This window comes from Melanerpes formicivorus, unplaced genomic scaffold, assembly GCF_026170545.1.
Source record: "Melanerpes formicivorus ecotype bairdi unplaced genomic scaffold, bMelFor1.0.p_v2 SCAF_1, whole genome shotgun sequence".
Classification (NCBI taxonomy): Eukaryota; Metazoa; Chordata; class Aves; order Piciformes; family Picidae; genus Melanerpes; species Melanerpes formicivorus.
Window position 1 is genome coordinate 54156256 of NW_027142353.1, and position 27922 is coordinate 54184177.

Sequence of the window (27922 nt, forward strand, 5' to 3'; positions counted from 1 at the left end):
TGTTTGCTTATATATGGGTACGGTCACAGTTCATGTCAGTTACTGATTCTAGCTTGTCTGTTCTGAATGAAAGGCTACTGGTTTAGGTTTAAGCTAAGAGGCAATGTGTTAGAGTTCTTCTTTATTTGCTGTTGTTTTAAGCATGTATACAGAAAAGTGCTTTGGTCTGTTTCAATAGTCTCAGCAGCAGGGATCAAATGGGCCGTGAGGTGGAGTTTCTTATTTGGTCCTGAGATTGCCCCCTAACTTTGGAATATCTCTGTTGTTGTTTGTCTCTGGGTAAAGCTTCTGCTTGTAGATATAGAAGGAATAATTGCTATTGCAACAGACAGTATTTTGGTAGCTTCCTTAGGTGTCAGGTGTTGAGACAGCTCTGATAGAAGTCTTCATTCTTTACACGCTCAACCCTTATGTATAAAATTCCTGCTGGCATGGTGTACTTCTGTCTTTGCACTGTTGACTGTTGGACTGAGCACTTTGAACTCATCTTTCAGACCATCAGTGAGTGAGGGACAACAAGGTTCCCCCCCCCCCAAACAGGGGCAACTTGTGGCTGGTAAGACTTAAGGTGTGGATGCCACTCACTGACAAGTAGCAATTTGGCACAAGACATGAGATTACAAGGACTTCATGTTGCAGTTTGCTTAAGAAATTCAGATCTGCTTCTCAAAGTGCATCAGGGAGATACTAACTGGATCCCAGGCTAGTGAGAGAAGGAAGAACTGCACCTTTCTAGCCCATTAGCTTTTTGCAGTAGGTCAGCTGTTAGAGTGCATAAATTACCTTCTGCTACCTAATTTCCTTAGTGTCTTAGTTGTCATAGCTACAAGATAACTGCAAATGCCATTTACAGATATCTGACAATCTCTACTCATTTAGTAAACTGAAGTAATAACATTAAAGATTTCTAGCCCAAGCTGCCTTGTGGAGCCAGATGGTGCAGTATTGAGCTGGACAACGACTTGCCTTTAAACCTTTGCCCTTTTGCAGCTGCAGTTGTCCGTGTGCCGTCTCTCACTAACACGGGATAAGTGCTCGTTGCTCTGGTGTTGAAGATTTAATTTTATTCAGTCCAATTTGAAGTGTTAGTGTAGAGCTGTGTGAGTGCCAAGTAAATTTTTTTCTTTTTCAGGTTGAAAATAAAAAAAAAATAAAATTGCCTTGCCCTCATGAGACTGTCTTCCATCTGCTAGGAAGATTTTTATCGCTCTGCATTGCCTGTAAATTTGATAGCTCTTCTGGGCCACTGGTGTGTTTGGACTGACTGATGGCCAAGTCTGCTCTTGACTAACAGTTGAGGAATTATTGCCTCGCAGGAAGTGTTCCAAGAAAAAAGAACTTGTCTTGAAAACACGTGTAGGTTTCTCTGGCTTCTTTAGGATATTAATGAGGAAGAAAGTACTTAGGTTTGTCTGCCTGTGCTTTTTCTTTGTGACAGCTTCTGCTGGGTGAACTGTGCAGCAGTACCGAGGGTATGATGCTGGTTTGTTTCTCTAGGGAAAATCATCTTAAGTCGTCTTAGAATAAGATCAGTTATTTCTATGTACTTACAAGAAAGTTTGGAGAATATGCTGGATGGTCATTATCTTGGTGCTTGTGAGTTGCATGTCTGCTATGAATGAACTCATGGACATGAAATCTAGCTTCTGGGGTTACTTTTACCCTAATGATAAGAGAGCAGGGAAGGAGGTCAAGAATTGGAAGAACTATTACATTTCAGTCTCGTTCTAGGCTGGTATGTCTCTGGATTCTTTCAGAACTTCCTCTACTAGTTCCACTCTGTGTATAAACCCTCATGGCTTGCAGATTACCACTTGGGGAAGAAGCTGCAGATGCATTAATTGATTCAAAGAGTGTGTCAGAGCAGGTTAAGGATCTGGCCAGGCACAACAGCTAACTGTTGTGCTTGTACTGAGCTTTTACCTCAGCTGAAGTGTTCATTTAGCTCTCAAACACGTCTGCTTATTTTCATGAAGTGTGTAGGAACTGAGGCCTTTTATCCCATTAGGCTTTGTTGCAATAACCTCTATCATCATCTGATTGTTGATTCCTTGAGAAAGCAGAACAAGAAAAGCATATAACTACTGGGATGAAAAACTAATTCAAAATGCAGTAGGGAGAGGAAAAAAAAAACCCCAGTGAAACCTGTTCAGATGGTGAGAACCTCTGGGAGACTTTAATTCAGAAAGTAGCTGTTGCCTAGAAACTGTCAAAACACTATTACACAGCTGACAATTAAATTGTTGTAGCTTAGTGAGAAATATCTTACATTCTTCTGCTTTTTTGCTTATTGTACAAGGGACTTTGGTACTTTGGCTCAAGTGCAAGGCAGTATCAAATTCTAGGCTATACTTTGGTGGCTTTGGACAGGATAAACTTGCATTTAACTCTGATTTTTAAATGCTGGTTAATGTGTTCGCTTAGTCTGTGCCCAAAATACCATGATCCCCTACAACCTGCACTGTTCTGGAGATGTTTGACATGGCTGGATCCTCGGACTGTTCTCCATGTGTTCTAATGAACAAAGCAGTAGGAAGGTCACTTCTCTTAAAGATAGTGAGTCAGATTTCTTCCTGGTAATGAAATAGGTAAGTACTTTACTAGCTGTCCTTGGCAGATGGTGCCACATTTATGTGAAGAATTTCAGGTGGTTCTTAGAGTGTGCCTTTATATCCCATTGGCCGTTTCTACATTTCTTGGCCAATTTCTCAAAAACCTATCAGTCCTGCTCATCTGGAGGTATTGTGAATGGAGGCATGGATACCATGCTGCTGCAAGTAAAAAGAGATAAAGAAACATGCTTAACTTTGTATGCAACTTCCTTGTAACTTCACCAGGCTGTGAGCAGTTGGCTAGATCAGTGCAGTTTGTCTTCAGAGTGAAGAGGCCCAGATGAGGACATGTGGGACAAATGTGCAGATACATAGCTCTGCAGAGTGCAGCTTGCTCCCCAGAAGACAGAGCTTGATTTCTTTGAATAAGGGAGAGGATGAAGGAATGAGAACTTGTAATACAGCTTCCTGATAAGTGGTCTGTGCCCTGTTTGATAAAGGATGATGTTGTGCCTTCTAGATAAGGAAACTTTGCTTTCAGTGTAGTTAATGATTTGTAGATAACAAAACCTAGAAACTGTTCCCAGAAATGTGAGACTGTGTGTGTAGTTCTTGGATTGTAGAGGCAGCATGGGAAGTAAGTTGAGCTAGTGGGTATACTGTTGGTGTAGTCTTTCTGGTGCTGTGTTTTGCAGTGCTGTAGCTGGGTGTTGGTAACACACCAATGTTTTGGCTACTTGTGGTGGGTGGAAGGGCAAGGCCAAGAAGCCTCCTCCCTTCCCCCTTTTAAGGTGAAGGGAAAAGAAAATTGAAGGGAAAGGAAAAAAAAAACCTCACAAGCTGAATTAGCAAAGCAGTGGAGCTATATTTACAAAGCAATGTAGGGAATGCAGGGGAATATTTACAAATTTACAATATCTACAATATATACAAAGATATACAACAGAGCAACACAGAAATGAGAGTAAGCCCCCTCGGCAGAGGGGTCCCCCACCTCCGCTCTCCCCTCTCTTCCCCCCCTTTCCCCAGAATGGGATAGAAAGAGAAAGAAAAGAGAGGAAAAAAAAATGTTAGAAGCAGTTCGTGTTAATTGGAAGGGAGTTAATATACCGGCCTTTATCTATCTTCAAGGCCGAGGCCTTGGCAGAAAGCCCAGCACAGAGACAGAGAGCGGCCGCACCGTGGAAAGGCGGAAGCAAGACTGACAATAAAATGCCGGAGTGCCCAGGATATCTTTCCTACACTCCCAGTTCAGAGGGTGCTTCCTCCCACTTTACCAATGAAATTGTTTAGACTATTCCTTCCGTTTACCAACTTCCGTCCACCATATTCCCTTTCTTAAGGGGGCAACGTCAACCGGCCACACTACTGCTGAACCAAGCACCAAGGCTGTGCTTTTCCAACATTTCTCCACCCAAGGAGAACACTGAGGAGTGGGCAAGAGTTTGGGAGGGGCTAGCTAACCCAAATTGGCCCATGGGGTATTCAATGACACGTGACATCAGCTCAGATATGTAAGCTAAGTGGGGAAAAAAGGAAGCATGGAGACATTAGTTGATGGCATCTGTCTTCCAGAGCAACCGCTACACAGAGAGCTGTGCTTCCTGGGGAGTGATGGGCAAGATTGAATAACATATTTGCTTTTGCTTCTGTGTGGCCTTTGCTCTTGCTTTGCATTATTGAAGTTGCTTCTACCTTATTACCAGTCTTTTGTTACTTTTTTTTTCCTTTCCCCTGTCGGTCCAAGAAGGGGAATGATAGAGCAGCTTCAGTGGGCATTTGGCCCCGAGCCAGGGCTAAACAATGTGCTTTGTGGATCTTTGGGAAAGACATCGAGAAAGAAGCAAAAGCTTTCACCCAGAGCCACTGGCTCATGGAGACAAAAAAATGAAGTGAGAAGGCCCTCCGAGTAAGAGCTACCTATGGACAAAATGGACATATGAACAAGAGGCTAAAATGTCCTGCTACAGATAAACAGAAGAAAAAGTAGGGTAGGAAGCACAGAGCCTAACTAATGAGCAGGCAAGGACTGTCTTGCAGACTATCACTAAAATTGGAGTAATATAATAGCAGAGCCATGCTTTAGTAGAGGGAAATAAGTACAATTGATTTACCAGTGGGACTTCTCTCTTATGCTGTGGTTGAACTTGTCATGGTGCAAGGGACGTATCGCTAAAGAAGCTATTAATGTTTTTTCTGTTCTCAAAAGTAGGAGTTTGTGTGCTCTACTCTGATTCATACCACTGCAACAAATATTGTGTTAATGCTGGAACAATATAGGAAGGAAACAAATGACAGCTGTGTGGAGGAGCTGACATGATAAGCTGGCCCTCTGGTGATCTGTTGCTGCAGAATTGGAGGATTGCCACGTAACACATTGTGAGCTGTGAAAATACCAAGACAGCAACAAATTACCTTGCTGGCTTGAAAGCAGAAATGCATACATAGGAAGGATTAAAATCTATGACATGATTGAAGATAGATTGTTTCCAGCTGACAGAACACATACTATGAAAACATGTAAGAACAACATTAAAGGGCTGCAGCAATGGATGCAGAAATGAGAATCTAACAGGCTGTGCATTTTGATATGGAGGTAAAATTTCTGTTCCTTTCACTGGAAGTGAGGGAGCAGTAGTAACCTCCTGACCAGTAATTTGCTGTGGACTTAACGTTTTGCACACTGCTCTCTTATTACATTCCATTAGGACATTTTCTTGAAGACAACTTTTGCACTCCAGCATGTAAAAAGCTGCGTTACCATTTTAGTGGCATATGACCATAACAATTCAGAAGTCTCAATATGCAAAGATAAAGGTCCTGAATGCAACAGTTACTTTGAAAATATTTAGAGTAGAATAGAATAAACCAGGTTGGAAGAGACCTTCAAGATCATCGTGTCCAACCTATCATCCAACATCACCTAATCAACTAACCCATGCAATCAAGCACCCTGTCAAGTCTTCTCCTGAACACCTCCAGTGATGGTGATTCCACCACCTCCCTGGGCAGCCCATTCCAATGGGCAATCACTCTGTGTAAAACTTCCTTCTGACCTCCAGCCTGAACCTCCCCTGGTGCAGCCTGAGACTGTGTCCTCTTGTTCTGGTGCTGGCTGCCTGGGAGAAGAGACCAACATCTGCCTGTCTACAACCCCTCTTCAGGTAGTTGTAGAGAGCAATAAGGTCACCCCTGAGTCTCCTCTTCTCCAGGCTGAGCAGCCCCAGCTCCCTCAGCCTCTCCTCATGGGGCTTGTGTTCCAAACCCTTCATCAACTTTGTTGCCCTTCTCGGGACTCGTTCCAGCAAGTCAACATCCAAGAATATAAGTGTTAGGTCTTCAGTCTTTGTTACACTTTTGATAAGATAGTGGTTTTGTTTACACATTGTCACAACATTTGCCAGATGCCATTTTGTGGCTTGTACAGTTATTTAATTCCTACTAATTAAATGCTGCCATTGTGCATCTTTGTTCTGTACAAGTATGTAGGTTATGTGCACCGCATTGGAAGAAAGACAAATGAAAATCAAACAAAGACTCAACAATTTTTCCTGATTTTTTTTGTCCCTGTAATAGGACCTGAGACAGAACAAACCTTTGGGGTGTGTTTTTGTTGTGTTTTTCTTCTTTGTTTTGTTCTTCCACATAGCTTGGCTTGAGGAGAAAAGCATGAACATGTCTGAGAGCAAACTGAATGCCGGTAGCCGGATTGTGAGAAATAGCATCCAAGCGCCCCTCTAAGTTGGAAATGGAGTCTTTAATGTCTCAGTAATTCCATGTGATTAAAGGGTATTAGAAAATCTCTGTGCTGCATTTCACATAGTAATAATGCACATGCTCTTAGATGCATGTAATAGAAGTCTCGCATCAGAGGACTTTTGGTGGCATGCAATTTTCACTTGAAGCAGTATCATATGAACATGGTAGCTTTTCTCTATTGGAAAGCATTCTGGTGTAGAAGCATCTTCTAATTAATTGCCTTTAAAAAAAAGAAACCTGGATCCTGTTTTAAAGGAGTCTTGTAGGGTTCATCTCTGTCCAAACTTGGTTTAAATATGTGAACTGCGGGGGAAGCTCAGGCTGTGACCTGGGCAGCTGAGTACCATTCGTGACAGATAGGAAACTGGAAATGCTGTGCCAGAGGCAGGAATAGAAAGGACGAGACAATGGGATGGGGGACTCCATTTCAACTCACGTGCCAGAATTAGCTCATCAAGAGGCCTGCTTTAAGTGCTGTAGCATCTTCACTGAATTGTAGACCTGGTGTCTCTTTGAGCACTTTAGGATGGCTGATTGACTATACAATTTGTGGACAACATTTCTATTGTGTGTTCTCACGATGCTGAATGTGTAGGCAGTAATGGCCTGATTTCTGTACTCTGATTCTTTAATGGTGCTGCTGTTGATGTTCTTGGTCCAAGACAACTACTATAAATAGAGAACAGAATGATTTTTTTGCCTGTGGTACCTGAAGTCTTTGTGAAAAGCTGCCTCTTAGCCTGTGTGTAGTACTCAACCCAACTCTCTGATGTTCTGTCCAGCCCACAGCTGTACACATACAGGAGTTCCTCACTCTGCTGGCTGTGTGTCATACTGTTGTTCCTGAGAGACAAGGAAATACAATAATCTACCAGGCCTCCTCTCCAGGTTGGTTGTTGCATTCTTTTTTTGGGGGAGGGGAAGAGTGAGTAGAAGTTGATGAAGGGAAGGTCCAGAAATTTCTGTAGCAGACATTGATCTTTAAAGCAAGATGTCTGTTGTGATGTTGGCAGTAGATGTTTTGTGATCAGTGTACACTGCTTTTGAATGTCTCCTCCAGAATTTTCAAGTCTCTTGTGTTCCTGCAGAGATAGGGTGGGCTTATGATCCCTTCTTTTGTCATGAGATTTTCTGCTCTGCCTTTTCTGCAGGTGTGAAATGCAAAGATAAAGCTTTCAGTACATACAGTCTTAATAGAATGCTTGACAAGTAGGGTGAAGAGCCCATGTAGGGTAGCACTGGTCAGTGCTGAATGGTGAGGAGACCAAGGGAGTGGTGGACATGAGGGTTGCTTGTGTTGACCGCTAAATCCACCTGTGTGGTATCGCAGTATCAGAGTATGTTAGAGGTTGGAAGGTACCTCAAGAGATCATGGGGTCCAACCCTCACATCCCCCCCTCGCTAAAGCAGGGTCACTTAAGATGGTCTGCACAGGAGTGCATCCAGGTGGGTTTTGAAAATCTCCAGAGAAGGAGATTCCACTACCTCCCTGGGCAGCCTGTTCCAGTGCTCTGTCACCCTCACTGCAGAAACATTTCTCCACATGTTGAGTTGAAATCATCAATGTTCAAGTTTGAACCTGTTGTTCCTTGTCTTATTACTGTCCACCACTGGAAAGAGCTTGCCCCCTTCCACTTGACACCCACCTCTCTGATATTTGTACGCATTGATCAGATCCCTTCTCAGTCTTCTCTTCTCAAGACTAAACAGCCCTGGGGATCTCAGTCTCTCTTCATGGGGGAGATGGCCAAGTCCCCTAATCATCCTTGTAGCTCTGTTGGATTCTCTCCAGCAGTTCTCTTTCTTGAACTGGGGAGCCCAAAACCAGACTCAGTATTCCAGGTGTGGTCTCACCAGAGCAGAGTAGAGAGGTAGAACTTCTTCTCTAGACCTGCTGGGCACAACCTTCTAGATGATCCCAGATATCCTTGGCTCCTTTGGCCACAAGGACACATTGTTGTCTTTCTCTCTGGAGCTGCTTTCCATCAGGGCAGCCCCCAAACTGTACTGGTTCCTGTTGTTATTCCTCCCCAGATGCAGGACCCTGCACTTGTCCTTATCAAACTTCATAATGTTTGCCTACACCCAGTTGTTCAGCCTGTTCAGATCTCATTGGATGGCTGCACAGCCAGACAGTGTCAGCCAACCCCCCCCAGTTTTGTATCATCAGTGAATTTGCTGAGGGTACTCTCAATCCGCTCATCCAGGTTGTTGATAAAGATATTGAACAGAACTGGACCTGATACTGATCCCTGGGGAACACCAATGGCCACAGGCACCCATGTTGACTCCGTGCCATTGATGACAACCCTCTGAACTCTGTCAAGCCAGTTTGCAATCCACCTTACAGACCAGCCTTCTATGGCACATTTCCTGAGCCTTTCTGTGAGGATGTTATGGGAGACAGTATCAAAGGCTTTGCTTAAGTCAAGATATGACATCCCTCTTCCCTCATCTACCCATTTGGTCATAATTTCATAGAAGGCTATCAGACAGGATCTCCCCTTGCTTCTAGAGACTGAGGGTCCTGAGGACTGGTCTTAGGAGTAAAGACTGAGGCCAAGAAGGCATTTAGTTACTGCCATCTCTGCATCATCAGTTACCATATCTCCCATATCATTCAGCTGTAGCCCCACCCTTTGCCTTCTGTTCCTTTTATCACTGATGTATTTGAAAAAACTTTGTTCTTTCATCCCTCTGGTGAGATTTGGTTCCATGAGGGCCTTGGCCTTCATTGTTGCATCTCTATATTCTCTGGTTATGTCTCTGTAGTCTTCCTAACTGACTGGACCTTTTTTCCCCATATGGTAAGATTCCTTTTTCTTTTAGAGTTTTATTAGGAGTTCCTTGTTTATCTGTGCAGGTCTTCTGCCTGTCTTACTTGATTTCCTCCCCCTGCCCCAAAGGAATACCTTTCTCTTGAGCTTGGAGGATGTAGTTATGTTAAGTTATGTTAAGTAGTTAAGTTGCTTGCTCCTAAAAGAGACTATGTGTCAACCTACTAGAAGTGGAGGTGTTTGCTCTAGTTTCAGCAGAGTTATTTGAGCAGTCACGAGAAGATAATGCTGTATCCCCATAGCACCTGCCTCTGCAGATAGAAATTGATTAAATGCATTTTGTAAGACTTTAGAGAAACACAGCTTTGTTGCTTCACAACAGAGATGAGTGCTCTGGTAATTGCAGGGTGTGCTATACAGAGTTTTCTGTAGTTGATGTTGCATGGCCTTTGTAGGCCAGAAGTGTGTGCAGAGCTACTCCAGCAGCCTTGCAGATGGGGGAGTACATGGCAAGTGGGACCTCTGTGTTTTGGTATTGTGGCATATGTAATTATGGGCTTTGCAGGCTTCTCCTATGTACCAGATTAAACAGAAGCTTTCCTTACCTTGGCAGATGAAGGGGCATTAGTGAAAGGAGCCAAAAAGCTTGGTTATGTCTTCACAGGACGGACTCCACATTCGGTTATCATTGATGCGGTAAGTAGTAGGTGTGTGTGGCAGAGACCGCCAAGATCATGCACAGCATAAATGTCTCTTGGGTGGCTCTTGTGAGTTCCCCTGTACAGGGCCTTTAAGATGTTACATGCAAAAGGCTTTTTTGCAGACCAGGAAAAGTTGTCTTAGATTGTATACGTGGAGTCCTTTCCCCTTCTGTGTGGTGTGGGCAATAGGAGGCTGTAGCTTATGTGAGAAAGAGCAGCAGTTGTGCCTGAAGATTTCCTTTGTGTGGGAAGCAGAGACGAGAACCCTCACATTACAAGGAAACTTATGTATTTGGGAAACATTCTGACTATTAAGTCGGTTAGTGGACTTATAAATATTTCTTCAGGTAAAATGGATGTGTTTTTTTTTCCTTCTGAGTTTGATCTTCTGTATCTGCTTAAGCTCTGTGTGCAGGCTTGCATAGTTGATTGGGCACAAGCAGTCTGAGACTCATGGGGCCACATTCTGACTTAAGTTGCAGTCTCAGCTGAAGTGGCTGCAGATTTACACAGGTGCAGCTAGTAGGGTGCTTATTAAGAATAATGGATGTATTTTTGTCCTTCCTCCCAAGTGTCTTAGCTTTCAGGTTTTTTGGTACCCTGCCAAGCTAAGCACATAAAATATGTATCTTCCTAGGACTTGTAAAAAACTCTCTATGATCTCTCAGAGAACTGCTGCTTAAAGAGCTTAGCATGTGCAGTATTATCTGGAGCTATCTAGATTGTTTTCTGCAGAAAGTCTCAGGTCTACCTGACCTAGTTCTATACTACTTGCATATACCAAGGTGGTAAGCATGGTCAGTCTATAGCCAGCAATAAAATCTATCACTCTTGTCTCCTCTTGTTGTCTGTATCAGTGGCAGCTCATGTAACACAAATTGGAGATGGCTTTTGGTGTTGGGGATATTGCTTAATTGCAGTGTGCCTTGTGGGACATAGCTCTGTATTGCAGTTTTAATCACAGTATCACCAAGGTTGAAAAAGACCTCAAAGATCATCAAGTCCAACCTGTCACCACAGACCCCACGACTGGATGTGGCACCAAGTGCCATGATCTAATCTCCTCTTGAACACTTCAGGGAGGGTGACTCCACCACCTCCCTGGGCAGCCCATTCCACTGGCCACTCACTCTCTCGGTGAAGAACTTCCTCCTCACCTCGAGTCTAAACTTCCCCTGGCGCAGCTTGAGACTGTGTCCCCTTGTTCTGGTGCTGGTTGCTAGAGAGAAGAGACCAACCCTTTCCTGGTTACAACCTCCTTTCAGGTAGTTGTAGAGGTCAATGAGGTCTCCCCTGAGCCTCCTCTTGTCCAGGCTAAACAATCCCAGCTCCCTCAGCCTCTCCTCATAAGGCTTGTGCTCAAGGCCTCTCCCCAGCCTCGTTGCCCTTTTTTGGACATGTTCAAGTGTCTCAATGTCCTTCTTAAACTGAGGGGCCCAGAACTGGACATAGTACTCAAGGTGTGGCCTAACCAATGCAGAGTACAGGGGCACAGTGACTTCCCTGCTCCTGCTGGCCACGCTATTCTTAATGCTACTGGAGTTCTGAGGGTCCAGTAACTCTGTTCCAGAAAGCAAGATGTTTCTAAATCATTTTTCTCTCTCAGGTTGATTATGCTTGATCCCAGCAGTTACTGCTGAGAACAGAATGACTCCTCAGTTCACTGTTTGTTTTTTCCTCAAATAAAGAAAATCTTATATGCTTGTAAATTCAAATAGAAGAAAGGTTAAGGCAGTTCTGACAAAAGGTTATTGTCATTCTGTGTATGTCAATGTTAATTTTTAACTTGGAATAGTTCCCACAGTTTTAATGTCTCCTACTACATAGCTATTAAGAAAGAAATATTCACCTGAACTTTCAGAGCATGCTCATACATCTGGAGTTAGTTATTAATTAGTTCCTTGTAGTAGTATAGTAGTAAATGGAGGATGCTACAATGCTAGGTGCTGAAAAAAGTTTAGTGTGCCTCCACTAAATAAGGTCCTAGGTCATTTGTACCAGGAGAGGGCGCCATTACCACATCTTATTTACACTGGGCACCCCATCATATTTGCACTGGGCTGTGTAAACAAAGGTGTTTAACCAGCTTGTTTGTTTGACACGGGTGAGAATATACTGCAAGTTATATTTATGATGGCACATCCTTTCTTTTGTAGCTGGGAAAAGAGAAGACCTTTGAAATTCTGAATGTACTGGAGTTTTCCAGGTAGGTTTTATTTTAGTAAATGGGGAGGGGGGGGTGTAATAAGAGAACCATTTTTGCAAAAAAATGATCAAGAAAAATAGTCAGCTGATAGAGTAGAAAAACTGAACTTGCTTAGTTTTGTCCTACCCTTCTGTTTTCTGGTTTTCAATACAGGACTAATACAGAGCTTCCTAACTGTTGACGGTTGTCACGTGAGCATTAGATTCTTCTCTACCACTGCAGCTTTGTCTTACTGAGAAGTTGCTGCTCTGGCAGTGTCATTCTCTGCCCCATTGGTTTCCTTGTGTGTCACTTGTCTACTTCAAGAACATGCTTTGAGATTGCATTTTCATAGTGCTTCTGTAAATTACTTTTTTTTTGAGCAGGTGGAATCTACAACTGGAGGACTTGTTGGTGCCCCTTTTTAAGAACCACTCTAGCTATGAAAACCCAAACATTATGACCACTCCTGTCTGGTCAAGCTAGTTAGGGTGGGCACCACTTGAGTGGCAAGAGGCTTTGTGTCATCAATTTGGTCTCTACATACCTAGAAGTGACAAAAGGTGCTCTCTTTGTCAGCTAATAAAGTTTTGCCACTGTGGATGGTTCTAGTCAGCTGGCTTTCTGATGGTGTTTCTACTCTTAATGTGTCTTAAAGCCTTCAAGTCTTCCTCTCTGCCATGTTTGAGTTGGCTGCTTCTGCTTTGAAGGAGTAAATAAAATTGAGCGTAGCCATCTTCGGGTAGGCAGCTTTTTTCTGTCCTGGCTTGTTTTGAAGGTTACTGTTGACTGCTTTCCTGTTCTCATTCAGAATGTGGCTTCTTAGGCTACTTGTGGGAACATCTGAAAACATACTAGAATGGTCTTTTAAGGTTTCTGACAAGATAATTGGTACCCTGGTGTCTGTAGACAGGAGGTAGGTGTAGCCTGCATGGAGCAGAAAAAACCTCTTAGTTCTTCCCTGTGTGGAGCAACTTCTTGCTTCACCAGTGAGTTCTTATAACTGGATTTCAAAAAGCACAGGGAAGTTGCCTAGTGTCATGAGCTTGCTGCAGAAATTCTGGGCACAGATAATTGCTGTCCTTCCAGACTTTCTGTAGAAAATCTTAGAAAGGATTGTTCTGTTTGATTATAGCTGCCACGGGCTTGCTTGCTTACCCAAGGCTCTTGAGCCCTGATAAAGGGGCTAGATCTCACAGAGCTATTTCACAGGAGGAGGAAGATGGCTCTCTACTCTTGATTTTTGTTTATGCGTACTGGCAAGAAGGGAATGGGGAAGGGTGTTACTAAGTAGAAGGATTATATGAAAAGACATGCTGTTAAGGTTTTCTTCATAAGAGTTTGTCCTTGCCTCTGCTGCTTACAAACTGTTTTTCTTTCCTTTCAGTGCCTTTTAAAGGAGAGCTTAAATGAAATGACAGACCTAACCATTAAAAATAAATTCTTGCTTACTTTCCTTTGTTAAACACCTGTGTACAGTATGCTAATGTTTATCTTTGTTTTAAAGATCTATCCCAACTTGGCTGTCTTGATTGCAGCTCTGCTCAGAGGGTCTGGCTTTGTTCCATGTAATCGCACCTGTGGAGGTGAAATTAAACCAATATATAGAACCTGTAGGGAGACTATGAGCTCATCCACACCATGGTTCCTTGTTATGACATTTCTGTTTTCGAGTTAGGGAGTTAAATAATTTCTCTTGTCAGTGGATGCTTATGTATGTCTGTTATGTATATAATAAATGTGTGTTCACCCTAACTTCTAGCCCAAGTCCTCACAATAATTTTCTTAGTGGAATAAGGGAAAACTTGAGAATAAATGTGACTCTTGCTCTTTTAAGAGAGTTTTTGTGCCATCCTGCTCTTCTCCAAATTCTTGCTCACTTTTGGGTGTAAGTTTGTGCTCTGTGCTGCTGATGGGAGCTGAAGGTTAGAAATTGACAATTCAGCATTTTTCCTTGCTGTCAAAGGTTGTCAAGTCTTAAGTTACTACTGCTACCTCTTGCCTGATCTTAAATGCACTAAACACATTGGAGAAAATTCACTGGTGAGAACAGGGCTTGCTCTTCATCACTGTGACTAATGAAAGCAAATATTTTTCTTTCAATAGCAACAGGAAGAGAATGTCAGTGATTGTTCGAACTCCAGCAGGACAGCTACGTCTCTACTGCAAAGGGGCTGTAAGTAATTACGCTGCTTAATGGAGAACTAACACTACCAGTTATTGTTTCAGCAGTTGTGGTTGATACTGACATTTTGTCTCATGCATAATGCCTGTTGGCTCTCTCTTTAGTGCCAAGTGACTTAAGAAATCTGTCATTACTCCTCTGGCTCTTTTTGCAGGCAGGAAGATTGCTAGGCTTTCAACTACCCAGTTGAAATCTTGAAACTAATAGGAGCAGTACCCTTTACTTCAGCAAAGTCAGGGTTTCACACAGCTGTGCAGCAGCAGTTCTGAACCTTAGAGTGTTGCTGTTGTCTGAATTTGTAATACTGAAATCTGTTAAGTGTTTGCTCTTGATCTGGGTCTGTTGCATCTCTGCATCTGCTGTTGTGTCTTTGAGTTGCACCATGTTGTGCTTCCATTCTTCACGGATAAGCAATAACCTACCCAAGTACAAGGGCTGCAAAACTGTCATTATCTACAGGCAAACAGTGGTTAAGTTTTAATAGAAAACTATGCAAGTGCAACAGGGTAAACTATTCCTGACTTCCCATAGGATCTGGTTTACTTTAAATGATTCTTGCATACAGATCTGGGTACGCTGCTCTGTTTCAGTTTAACTGCCTTCATTTGATATATCCGTACCAGAGTAAATTAAGCTCACTGTCATTGTGTGATGTTATATACTTGAATGTCTGGTAGGACAGCACAGATACACAGCTGTTTGTTGCTCATACTGTCCTTGAGTTCACACTGTTTCTTGGAGCTTGCCACTAGAAAGTAGGCAGAACCAGAGAGTCTGTAGTAAAAAACTTCATGCTGCCTTCCATATGAGCAGTTTCAGATGTCTAACAGAGCAGAAAGGTTATAGCAATTAGTATAACTCGGTGTTTTGTCTTTTATGTTCTGCTCCATCCTCCACTCATCCAAACTAAGTTAACTGCCTCTTCTACGTGAACTCTTCCACGTTCTGTGTAGTCATCTCTCACTCTGTTACTGCCATTGTCAATTGATTGTTTTGTTTGCCAATCTTTAATCAGTGATAGGTGTGGGCTTGTTCACTTAGTTGAAGCCTACATGTTTGAGCAAAAGAAGGGTTTCCCTGTTTTACATGGGTAGCAACTTGCTCTGGTAGTTGCAGGAGACTTGATACGTAGATGAGGATGCTGTATTTTCATTGCATCTGTTATCTGAGCATTATGAAGGAATTTGCTGCAAGAAGGTTATTTGGAAGAATTCTGTGGTAGAACCTGGTCAGTATTTCTGCCTTCTGTTTTCTTTAACATTGGTTAGAATGTTTTGTGGAAAGGACTGAAAGAAGCTTTTCTGAATGGGACTACCATGTGTGCTGAGTAAGACCAGACACATTCTCTGAGAAGCAATAGGCCCACCTAAGAATACAGAAAGGAGTGTTCTGAGCTGCTCAATAATGGGGATCCCCTTTATGGAAAGAGGCTAGAAGGGCAGGGTGTACTTTTGTCTACATCAATTTAAGGGGTTGCAATGTCTCTGCCACTGTATCTGTTCAGGTTACTCCCCTTGAGCTTGTATAGACATAAATGGAGACTTTGTGTGTAGACTCATTCTCTTCTAATGACTTTGGTTTTAATAGGATAATGTAATTTTTGAGAGGCTTTCAAAAGATTCTCAGTACATGGAGCAAACACTGTGCCATCTTGAATACTTCGCAACGGAAGGTAAGAGAAACAGCATGTCATGAAAATTACCTTACCAAATTGCTTGCAGCATGTTCTGTGTTGTGTAACCTTTGCAGAACCAAGAAAGATGATTATGAAGATAAATTTAGAAGTGGTGTATAATAAGCAAATTAGCGTTTCTAGGGTAACTTGAAGTCGGAGGAAGTTTGTGGTCTGCTTCTGTGTTATTTCAGTTAGGGAAGGGAAATTAGAAGATGGAGATGGGCTTCTTTGTGCTCAAGATAAGGGAGAAGGCCTTAAGTTGTATGGCCTGGAATACCTGAATTAAAGGTGTGTTGTTTTTACTGCTGTGAAAGTCAGATGACAAAGTCCCTGGCTTTATAAAGCAGAGTGATAACCTGAGCGCACTGAGAAGCCTCGAATGCTGCTATATCAATGGTGATCTGAAATAACCTGTAAGCTCTTTTTGCCTGATAGAATGTCTCCATTCACAGGGAAGTATTTGGCTTTGTTTCCTCTTCTGCATGGGATATCTGCATTACAGTCAAATGATGAACCAGTATATTTCTGGCTAAATCTTGAAAACTTTATTCAACTTCAAAATTTGTTTTCAGACTCCCGCGTTGCCGCTACCAAAACTTTTTTATGCCACAGATTGCTTTCTGTGGCATCAAGGCAGGAAAGAAAAAGTATTTGTGGATGTTCATTTTTGTCAATTAATAGAACACTTTTCATACTTCATGGGCCCTTTACTCTTTTGTGCATGTGTAACTGCCATTGTTCATGTGAGTTATGTGCATATGCTGAAGGAGGAAATGGACTTTGTGAAAGGAAATATGGAATGTGAAGTATGTTTGGCTAAGTAATTTCTTCAGTCACAATATGCAGCCAGTTCTTTAACTTGATCTCTTCAAAAATACATGAAAGCCAGTCTTGCTTTCTTACTTAAACTGTAGAGATTAAAGATTACACTTGTGTTGCTTTAGTAGGGCTAGGTTGCAATACTGAAAATCAGGGAGAAGGTTGTGTCCATTAGGCTCTTTCTTGACTTGACCCACATTAGTAACTTCTTAGCCAGGCTTTGGGTCCATGTTTTCAAAAACTCCAATGATTAAAAGAGTATACAGGGAGATTTCTTTGGAAACTAGAGTGCAAGAGTGTGAATTAAAGCTCCTGTTCCAGAGAGGGGATTAGAATTCAGCATTCATTAGGGCATGAATTATTTGTTGACGGTACTCGGCATAACTTTACTGTGTGTGATGTCTGTGTTCTGTTTCGTAGGTCTGAGGACTTTGTGCATTGCTTATGCAGATCTGTCAGAAAACTCTTACAGGGAGTGGTTGAATGTCTACAATGAAAGCAGTACAGTTCTGAAAGACAGAACTCAGAAACTGGAGGAATGCTATGAGATCATTGAAAAGGTAAGATGCAGACTTCTCTGATCAGTTACAGGTTACCTTATGTGTCTTTTCCCATGAAAATTAGGCTTTATACAGTAAAAGTTAACTATTTCTTTCATGAGAAACTGAAATGGTGTTCTTTATTGGCAACCTCTTCAGTCTATAGAGCTCTGAAATTTTAATTTGTGAATCTGAAAAAAAAAAATCAGGTGTGAAAGGTCATAGCTACTTTTCTGATGTTGTTTTTAATTTGTTCTCTTGTGTAAGGTTGATGTAACTTGATAAAGGTAACAAAATTGTGGTGTGGCACCAGGTCACCATATACAGGTTGGACTCGATCTTTGAGGTCTCTTCCAACCTTGGTGATATACTGTGGTACTGGTACATGAAGATAAATTTGTGCATTGTTTTTTCACACAGCTGTCACAGTTCAGGTTTTTTTGAAGGCTGTTGTAGCATTGTAGGCAAAACTAAGTGCTCACCGAGAGCTGTACCTGCATGGACTGATAAAAGGTGAAACGCTTCCTTCCATGCAGACTGCAGAACTCATAATTCTGTAAAGGGAAAGTGGATATTGGAGTTAGAAATTGTCATCCCATACTGAGTGAAATACTAAAATGTCAACAGTAGGGGGCAGTGTTTCTTTGCTACAGACTGGTTTTCCTGCTTTCTGAGACAATGGCAGTCACGCTTCATACCTGGTCTTGTTCATGCTCTTTCCCCTTGCTCCTCTTATTTCACTTACTGGTTTCATTAAAAAGCACTTTCAACTTCAGTTTCTTTTGTAATTAAAAATAACAAAGAAACTTAAGTCCTGGAGCACTCTGTTATTTATTTTAGAGTCATGGTATCATTTCAGTTGGGAAAGACCTCTAAGAACATCAACACCAACTATTACTTAACTCTACTAAGTCTGCTTCTAAACAGCATCCCCTAGCACTACATCTTTGTGTCTTTTGAACATCTCCAAGGACTGTGAATAAACCACCTCCCTGGGGAGCCTGTTCCAGTGTTTTGAAACCAATTCAGTGAAGGAGTTTATTCTAATATCCAATCTAAATGACCTCCCCTATTGCTATTTAGAATAAAAAATAAATAAACCTTTATTTAGAATAAACCAAACCAGGTTGGAAGAGACCTTCAAGATCATCGTGTCCAACCCATCAACCAATCCAACCCACCTAAACAACTAACCCATGGCACCAAGTACCCCATCAAGTCTCCTACTGAACACCTCCAATGATGGTGACTCCACCACCTCCCTGGGCAGCCCATTCCAATGGGCAATTACTCTCTCTGTATAGAACTTCTTCCTAACATCCAACCTGAACCTCCCCTGGCACAGCCTGAGACTATATCCTCTTGTTCTGGTACTGGCTGCCTGGGAGAAGACCATCATCCACCTGTCTACAGCTTCCCTTCAGGTAGTTGTAGAGAGCAATAAGGTCACCTCTGAGTCTCCTCTTCTCCAGGCTGAGCAACCCCAGCTCCCTCAGTCTCTCCTCATAGGGCTTGTGTTCCAAACCCCTCACCAACTTTGTTGCCTTTCTCTGGACATGCTCTAGCAAGTCAACATCCTTCCTAAACTGAGGGGCCCAGAACTGGACACAGTACTCGAGGTGTGGCCTAACCAGTGCAGTGCACAGGGGCAGAATGACCTCCCTGCTCCTGCTGGCCACACTGTTCTTGATGCAGGCCAGGATGCCATTGGCCCTCTTGGCTGCCTGGGCACACTGCAGGCTCCTGTTCAGCCTACCATCGACCAGTACCCCCAGGTCCCTCTCTGCCTGGCTGCTCTCCAGCCACTCTGACTCCAGCCTGTAGCACTGCATGGGGTTGTTGTGGCCAGTTTGGAGCAGATGATGGAAGAAGGTTGAAACTAGAATGTGTATGAACTTCCAAGTGTAGCAGAAGAGCTCTTTAATAGCTGAAGATTAGGTCTTGCTTTTCAAGCTAATGCCTTAGCCTTGGTTGGTCAGTAGCAGTTGGTTATCTAATCCTTGGTTCTGTAGGTTTGCATATAATTCCTTTCAGCTTTCTGCTTCCAGCATTGTGCTCTCATACTCTTGTCTTTATTAAGGTGAGAAAAAAAGTCTTGATTTTCTTGCTTTGAAATGTGTTCTCGAAATTTGCGTTTTCAGGCATCCACTTTCTGCCTCTTCTCCCAAGTTAGTATCTTCTACCACTCACTCATTAGTCCTCTTTTAGAACTGGAGTCTTGGACTTAGTGCTGTGTTTGTACGCATATCCTATTAATGTTTGCCTGCTAGTCATGGTACAGAGCAGTGAACTGCACTTGAAACTTAGAGCTGGTGTTTCCCAGCTTAAGGTCTGATCTGTAGGCACTTTTTCTAGATACTAAACTGGTACGGGGCTGTCAATGAGAACAGGAGAACTGCTTGGTTGTTCTGAGTGCTCAGATCACTGGACCATGGGTGCAAGTTCACATGAGGACATGAACTAGTTACTTTCTCTTCCTGTGTATCAGCTGTCAGGGCTTCAGCAGGCTTGAAAGTAACTCCCCTGCTTTGGTAGCTTGGCTGTGCCAATGAGTGTGCTGTCACGTTGAAGTGCTTAACAAGTGTTTTTTGGGGAATAAAAGACAATCTACACTAGCACACTTAGATTGCATTTGTGACCTTCAAATGTTGTTAGCATTGATAGGCCTAAGGTTTCATAGGGAGTCTGTAGCATACTGAGGAAAATTACTTGTGTGATTTGATTCTGCTACCTTTACCAGCTGAATATCTCTTTTATTAAACAGTGTCAAGACCTGTAACTACTGCAAGCTTACACATAGGTATGAATGACAACTTCCCCTCCTGTTCTTTATGCATGCGTAGATGCATGCAGGCATGAGCTGCTCTATGGTTTATTCTATTCTAATGCCTTTTTCATAGTCCCATAATGGTATGGGTTGGAAAGGGGCCTTAAGGATAATTTACTCCATGGGTAGGGGACACCTTCCAGTAGATCAGGTTGCTCAAGGTCCCATTCATGTTGGTTTTGTATGCTTTCAGTGATGAGGCATCTTCATCTTCTGTGGGTAACCTGTTCTGGTGTCTTACCACCCTCACTGGTAGGAAATAAAAATAAATCATTCTGATGTCCAAATTAAATTAGCTTTAAAATGTTACCCTGTGTCCTGCCACTGCATGCCTTGGTAAACAGTCTTTCTTTCCATCTTGTAAGCCTTCTTTTATAAATACAAAGACCACAATCAGGTCCCACTGGAAGCTTGTCTTCTCCAGGCTGAGCAACACCAACTCTTCATTGTTTACTTCATCAGTTTCTACTTGGCTTTGGTAATTATAGCTCCTGCAAAGAATAGATGATGTTACTTTTCCCTTGCAGTTCCTGAAATGATACAGTAAAACAAAACTCTGTGTATGAATTTCTTTTTGAACTTAACACTTTTATGTGTCCTAAGGAATCATAAAAGTACTCTTGGAGCTAAAAATCTGCGGAGTAGCTAGTGCCTTTTGATAAGTTTTATTGCTCAGGTGTATTTGCCTGACTTTCTTTTTTTCCCTGTAACACAGCCAAATCTCTTTCAGCAGTTGCTTCAGAATTGCATGAGGATGTGGCTAACTTGGTAGTATTAAATTTGTTGTATGAGACCTGGTTTTGTAGCAGACATCGCTATGTAGACTAGAGATACTTTGATTCATGTTCATACCACTTGTATTGTATACAGGTAGTGATTAAATCCATAAATATCACAGTATCACCGAGGTTGGAAGAGACCTCAAGGATCATCAAGTCCAACCTGTCACCACAGACCCATGACTAGACCATGGCACCAAGTGCCACGTCCAATCTCCTCTTGAACACCTCCAGGGATGGTGACTCCACCACCTCCCCGGGCAGCACATTCCAATGACGAATGACTCTGTCAGTGAAGAACTTTCTCCTCACCTCGAGCCTAAACTTCCCCTGGCACAGCTTGAGACTGTGTCCCCTTGTTCTGGTGCTGGTTGCCTGGGAGAAGAGACCAACCCCTTCCTAGCTACAACCACCTTTCAGGTAGTTGTAGAGGGCAATGAGGTCACCCCTGAGCCTCCTCTTCTCCAGGCTAAACAATCCCAGCTCCCTCAGCCTCTCCTCATAGGGCTTGTGCTCGAGGCCTCTCCCCAGCCTTGTTGCCCTTCTCTGGACACGTTCAAGTGTCTCAATGCCCTTCTTAAACTGAGGGGCCCAGAACTGGACACAGTACTCAAGGTGCAGCCTAACCAAAGCAGGGTATAGGGGCACAATGACTTCCCTGCTCCTGCTGGCCACACTATTCCTAATGCAGACCAGGATGCCATTGGCCTTCTTGGCCACCTGGGCACACTGCTGGCTCATGTTTAGGCAGCTGTTGATCAGCACCCCCAGGTCCCTCTCTGTTTGGGAGCTCTCCAGCCACTCTGACCCCAGCCTAAATAGTTCTTGTACATACAGACTGGATTCTCAAAACATTTTGTGGGGGGGAAATAAGTGTAAGTCGTGTGATGCCAGGTGACTTTTGTTTTGTGAGTTTGAGAAATGCACAAACTGTAATCACTCATGTTGTTATGATGATTAGTGAATGCTCTAGTATATATGTTTATCCATAGGCTAGCTTTGGAGTTGTGTAATTTCAATTAATTACTCTTGAAGTGTTGCCATCTTTCTGATCAGAAACACTCTTTCCCATTCTGTATCTTCTGAAATGTGAATTTAATGCAGAGGAAGTAGAACAGTGATCAGCTGTAGTACATACTGCTTGACAAAATGCTGTGCTAGCCATGAGGCACAACAGGCTGTCTGGAAATTCCTCTTGGAGTGTGTTCCAAAGAGAGGTTTGTCTTAAGAGAATGGTCCCATCAGCTTATTTTATTTTTTTTTTCTCCCCCAGGATTTACTGCTGCTTGGAGCTACAGCCATTGAAGACCGCCTTCAGGCAGGTGTTCCAGAAACAATAGCCACCCTAATGAAGGCAGAAATTAAGATATGGATTCTGACAGGGGACAAACAGGAAACAGCTCTCAATATAGGTATCCATCTTTCTGGTTACCCTTGCATTTGTCTGGTATGTGGCAGGTTATGTGCTAGATCAGCTCCATGGGGTTCTACACAGCTTTAAACTGCTGCTTAGAGAATGGGGCCTTGGTAGCAGGCAGGCATGTGGTAACCTTTATTTTGGAGAAGGTGTGGGGCTGTTGGAGTGAATTGTTTTCACTGAGTGTCAGGCTATACTCAGCTCTTAAGGCAAAAGGGGCACTTCTCTTGGTTAAGTACAAGTCTTGTACAGAGTGACTATAGGTAACTGCATTCCTGTGGGAACTGGAGCAGTCAACCAGGCTGTAATGGTTCAGTTAAAATGTACATTATATCAAACTTCTTTACAACAGTTACCTTTTCTTAATGATGATCATTTTTAGACTTTAATGGAGTTTGGGACATGATGGGAAATAGGGTAGTACAAAGCATATAGTTAGTAACTATTTGCAAACTTCTGTGGAAGTAAGTGGATTCTTGAATTATTAATGGCTTCATATGTCAGCTTAATACACCTCTGTCAGTCAAGCATGTTTTAAGAGTGTATGTTGCTGCTACTCAGTGTATGGATAGAGTTTAATAGGTGTTGTTTTACCAAGGCACAATATTTATATACTTGTCTCAAACTGATTGATTTCCAGTCAATAATAGTGTGTGTTTTGGGAATGGGAATGCAGTGTTTACTGAACTGCGTCCCTCCCTTGAACAAGGAATCAGTCCTTACAGTTGAGCGAAGCACCCTTTCCTAGAGCATGCATTCATAGCTTCACTGCCTTACAATCATAGAGGGATTTGTTTTTAAAGGGACCTTTGAAGATCTAGTCCAGTTCTCTGGGCAGGCACATCAACTAGATCAGTTTGCTCAAAGCTTCATCCACTCTATCTTTAAACCATTCCCATGATATGGTATCCCCAACTTCTCTGGGCAGCCTGTTCCTGTGTCTTACCACTCCCATCACAGAAAAATTTTCTTCCTTACATCTAGTCTAAGCCTACACTCTTCCAGTATAAAACTATTGTTCCTTGACTTGCTACTGAAGGCCTTGGTAAAAAGTCTTTCTTGTCTGTTTTATATGCTTTCTTCATTGAAAGGTCTCTTCAAAGCCTTTTCTTCTTCCGGCTCACCAACTCTCTCAGCCTTTTTTTTGTAGGAGAGATGTTCCAATCCTCTGCTTTTGTGGCTCTTCTCTAGACCTAGTCTAATAGGTCCATGTTTCTTTTGTGCTGGGAGCCCAGAGGGGGTTGCAGTAGTCCAGGTGGGTTCTCATGCCCACTTTTCATCCACTGGTACCCCTGGGGTAGTTCTCAGTATGGCTGCTCTTGGTACATTCATCTCCAGGTCTGTACTGATTGGTAACAGTCACAAGTGCAGGATCTTGCACTTGGTCTTTTTGAACTTCCTTTAGGTCCTCATGGTGGGTGCTTCAAGCCCATCAAGGTTTCTCTGGATGGTATCCCATGCCTCTAGTGCATGAACTACGCCACTCAGACTGGTTGTTGAACATGCACTCAGCTCCCACTACCTGTCATTGATGAAAATATTAAATAGCATTGATTCCAGGACTGATCCTTGAGGGACACCACTTACTATTGGTTTCCACTTGTGTATTGAGCCTTTGCAGCTTTTTGGATGCAGTTTATCCAGCCCATTTCTTGCCCATCTACCAGTCTGTCTGTCAATCCTGTATTTTTCCAGCTTAGAGGTAGGAACACTTCTGTTATGGTGAACTGTGATTTTATTGTTTTATTTTCACATGAGGGAACAGAAGCAATTTGCAGCATGCTTCCCTATATCCTTATATGAAGTTTGGGCTGGGTTTGTGTGTTCTCTCTAAACACACAGGATAATCATTCTTGCCTCAGATGCTGCATTCTGTATGTCTACAGTATGCATGTGCCTGTGGGCTATGATCTTGAACTCTGGTTCGACTAATCTTTCTCCTAGGACACTTGAAGGGAAAGAAGTCCCAGAAGCATCTGATGGATCTGCTTCATGGACTTTTAGTCAGGTTTTTCAAGAGCTTGAGATCAGGTTACAAGTGTGGATTGATGTTTTATATGTGACTTTGAACCAAAGGTTCATCTTGTTGTACTAAGAAACACTGACAAATATGCCCTGTTCTTAGTGTAATTTTTGCTTGCTGTGTCAGTAGAACAGAATAGAATAAACCAGGTTGGAAGAGACCTTCAAGATCATCACGTCCAGCCCACCTAAACAACTAAACCATGGCACCAAGCACCCCATCAAGTCTCCTCCTGAACACCTCCAATGATGGTGACTCCACCACCTCCCCAGGCAGCCCATTCCAATGGGCAATCACTCTCTCTGTGTAGAACTTCTTCCTAACATCCAGCCTAAACCTCCCCTGGCGCAGTAGTAACTATTATAAGCCTACGGTAGAACTTGAAAATAGGACTACAAGTGTCACTTGTAATCTTAGAGTTATCACTTTGCTTTATGCTACTACAACTGATTCCATGTGCAGCATAGCTACAACTGTGCAGTTAGACCTGTTCCATTAATGTGTTCAAGGTAATTCTGCCTTTGTGTAGGGAGGAGAAAAAGTTAGGCTGCTGTAAAGCCGCAGTCTGTTTATTGCACGTAGTTCATACAGCATTTCCTTTTCTTAAAATGTCTTGAGTGATGTATTTGGAAACAGATAAAATGCAGCCTGCATTGCTAGTAGAGGTTGGAGTGTGTCCTATACATGAGCATTTCCAGTAGCTTGCCTAGCAGGCTCAGTAAATTATCTGATCCATAAATACTTTCCTTAAGGTTTGATTAAACCTTAAGTGTTCTTCAAAGTAAATCCTTGTGGGTTGTGTTTTTTTTTCTCTTGCAGGCTACTCTTGCAGGCTCATTTCACAGACTATGTCTCTCATCTTGGTCAATGAGGATTCATTAGATGTAAGTAAGCAAATTCCATTGTATTACTTGACAGAAGGAAGTGTTGCTAACAAAATGGAATGCTTTTGTGTTTCTGTTTTGCTTCTCTATTGCCTTTAAAGGTAGCAAGGTAAGCAATTCATGCAAAACCAGGGTGGATTGTGCAAAATGTACTCATGAGGTCTCCAGTTAAAAGCTGTACAGATCAAACTGAAGTCTTGGAACAATAAACTCATCTGTTGGTTTGATTCTGCTGCAAACTGGTGAAACCTGTTGCGTGTCATCAGGAATATAGTTAGAGTTTAAGGATTGATACCTAAGTAACATGTTCTGTGAAGAAAGACAAGCTTAAAACCTCATTTCAACCTAAACTATCTGCAGCATTGCATGGAAGAGCTGTAATCAATCCCATGCCATATATTGTGAGCTTGACTATGTACATCTCTTGAGACCTAAAAACTGGCTTAAAAATTGCATGTATCTGAGGAGCACAGCAAATATAGACAAAAGGCTCACCAGAAAAAACTTTTGTTGCAGAAGAAAAATAGAAGTTTGAGCTAATTTTATCTATGTACTGAACATTCTTTAAGTCCTATTAGATCCTTCTCCTCCTTAGTCAAGTGTTTGATTCTTCTCTTGAAACATGAGAAAATGAAGGCCTGTGACAGCTGTCTTAGATTCAGTAGCTCCCATGTGATGCTAAAAGTGCTGCTTTAGCAAGAACTCATTGTTGAGCCCATATCTATTCAGCTTGTTCTGTGTGCAGTTGATAGACTGGGTGTGTGGCTTCTGGGGAAGGAATGCTGACAGTCTCCTTAAATGCCTCTCTTAGTGCCTTTCAGAGGGTCAGCTGCCAGGTTTGACAGCTTCACTTGACAACCCTTGCTTCAGTATATATACTAAATGCCAAACTAATGGTAACAATGTGGAACTTGTCCTCCTTATTCTTATCTTAGTGTAGATCTACAGGACCAAAAAATGGCTATGAGAAAGAAAATGAAGCCAGTGAAAAATGAGAGCTAAATGCTACAGGTTATAGAAAATGCTGAAAGATAAGAACTAGTGTACTCCAAGCAAGCACAGAGGGAATCTCCTGTTTTAAAATACCTTAAAGCTTATTTTAATTCCTTATTATACTTAGCAAATGTGTTTTGTGGTCCTCAAAAATTCAACCTTTTTTCCTGAAAATTAGCCAAGAGGTATGAAGGGAAGGTAATGAAATGTGAGAACTGAACTGGGGGAAAATGTCATTGACTGAAGCATCTCCTCTGTTTCCCCCACAATGGATACGCAAATACTGTGGAGTGCCAAAACTTCACTTGAAGTGATAGGCAGGATCCCTGTGGAAATCAATTAAATTAGGAAAGACAAAATATTAATTTCCCTACTAAAGGAAGGTTATAGAAGGGAAGAAAGGTGTCAGACCCCAGCCACTTGCTGGATCTTGGATCCATTGCCTGGTTTCAGTTTGAAGTCTTTTGATGTAGTGGTGCAAGGACAGGCATGATCAGCCATCTCTGCTGTCTAGGAAATGGAGACTAGAATCAAGTGAGTAATAGTAGGGCAAGCAGTTAATTTAATCAGTAAATATGGTGCTTCTTTTTAGAGGCATTTTACTAGCTACTTGAGAAATGGAAACCCAGTCTGGAAAACTGAATACAGAACTATGAGTTTGTGCAGTGCTATTGCAAAAATGAGTAGGTCTCAGAGTTTTAACTCTAGAGGGTTAATTTCCATCTTCTAGAGAAACTCAAGCTCTCAAACAGCTGTATTCCACATTGAAAAACAGGATCATTAACTGAGAAGCTGAAAGGGTTGAACAGTCTAGAAAAACTTGAGGTTGTGTTAGTCTTCATGATATGGGTTAAAGAGAAATTATTGAAACTACTGCTGCTTTTATTGATAATCTGTCCTTTTATGATGATGAAGCTAATCAAGTCACCACTATAAGCAGCTGTCAAAGGTGTATTGATAGACTCCATGATTATTAAGGAGGTTGTTGGTCATATGTAAAACATGAAAATATTGCTGGGGTCTCCTACTGTCTCAATGACAGAAAGCAATTTGGTTGGATAGGTGAGGGTGTGGAGCCTCTTTTAAGACCCTTGAGGACTCTCTATTTTTTAATTACATATTTTTTGGGGGGTGGGGATGGGAGATTTTGTGACTCTACTAAATACTGGCCATTAACATGGATTTGTTTCTCAAATAAGAACAGTTACTCATGCTAAAAACACAAGAGATTGAGCAGGACACCATCAGTCTAATGACTTAGAGTGAGAAGCCCTGATGAAACATGGATTGTTAAGCAATGACTTCCATCCCTCCCCTCTTTGCCTGACCTCTGCCAATACAGAATAAATTCTGTGTATGTAAAGTGACTTCTTATCAGGCATACTTGGAAATCCCTAGATAAAAAAAAAAAGGGAAATTCTGTCCTCATCTTTTCCCACCTGCTATTTCCAGTTATGTAGCTGAATGAGATCTGTGGAATACCGATGTCACAGCAGCTGCTCCTAACTTGGAACTGTAGTGTTGCTGATGGCTTATGTCAAGTTGAATGATTTGCACCTTGATTTTCTTTTTTTTTTAGCTTAGACTGCAGTCATCTACAGTACACTTAAGGATTCATTGTTGCAAACAGCTAAACATACTTTGCAAAACTCAATGCTAAGCGCGTACCATGGTAAATTCATGTTGTGTGGTCCTTGGTGTGCATAAAGTATTGGTGGGAGAAGGGGGAGTGGAAAGAAACAATAGAACGTTTCCACCTGTGCACAGCAATATATCTTCCACACCTAATTTTAGCGGATTCCTTCTG

General features: G+C 42.2%; 1 protein-coding gene across 4 annotated transcripts in view; it reads left to right on the plus strand.

The window, feature by feature from the left end:
* ATP8A2 (ATPase phospholipid transporting 8A2) overlaps positions 1 to 27922 on the plus strand; it is a 362223-nt gene that overhangs the window by 78120 nt on the left and 256181 nt on the right. For all 4 annotated transcript variants that reach the window (XM_068143701.1, XM_068143684.1, XM_068143692.1 and 1 more), the window contains 8 exons: positions 7094 to 7199; positions 9702 to 9784; positions 11946 to 11995; positions 14081 to 14150; positions 15747 to 15831; positions 17074 to 17213; positions 22072 to 22210; positions 25058 to 25122. In XM_068143701.1, coding sequence (XP_067999802.1) covers positions 7094 to 7199; positions 9702 to 9784; positions 11946 to 11995; positions 14081 to 14150; positions 15747 to 15831; positions 17074 to 17213; positions 22072 to 22210; positions 25058 to 25122 — 738 coding nt within the window. The remainder of the gene's footprint in view (positions 1 to 7093; positions 7200 to 9701; positions 9785 to 11945; positions 11996 to 14080; positions 14151 to 15746; positions 15832 to 17073; positions 17214 to 22071; positions 22211 to 25057; positions 25123 to 27922) is intronic.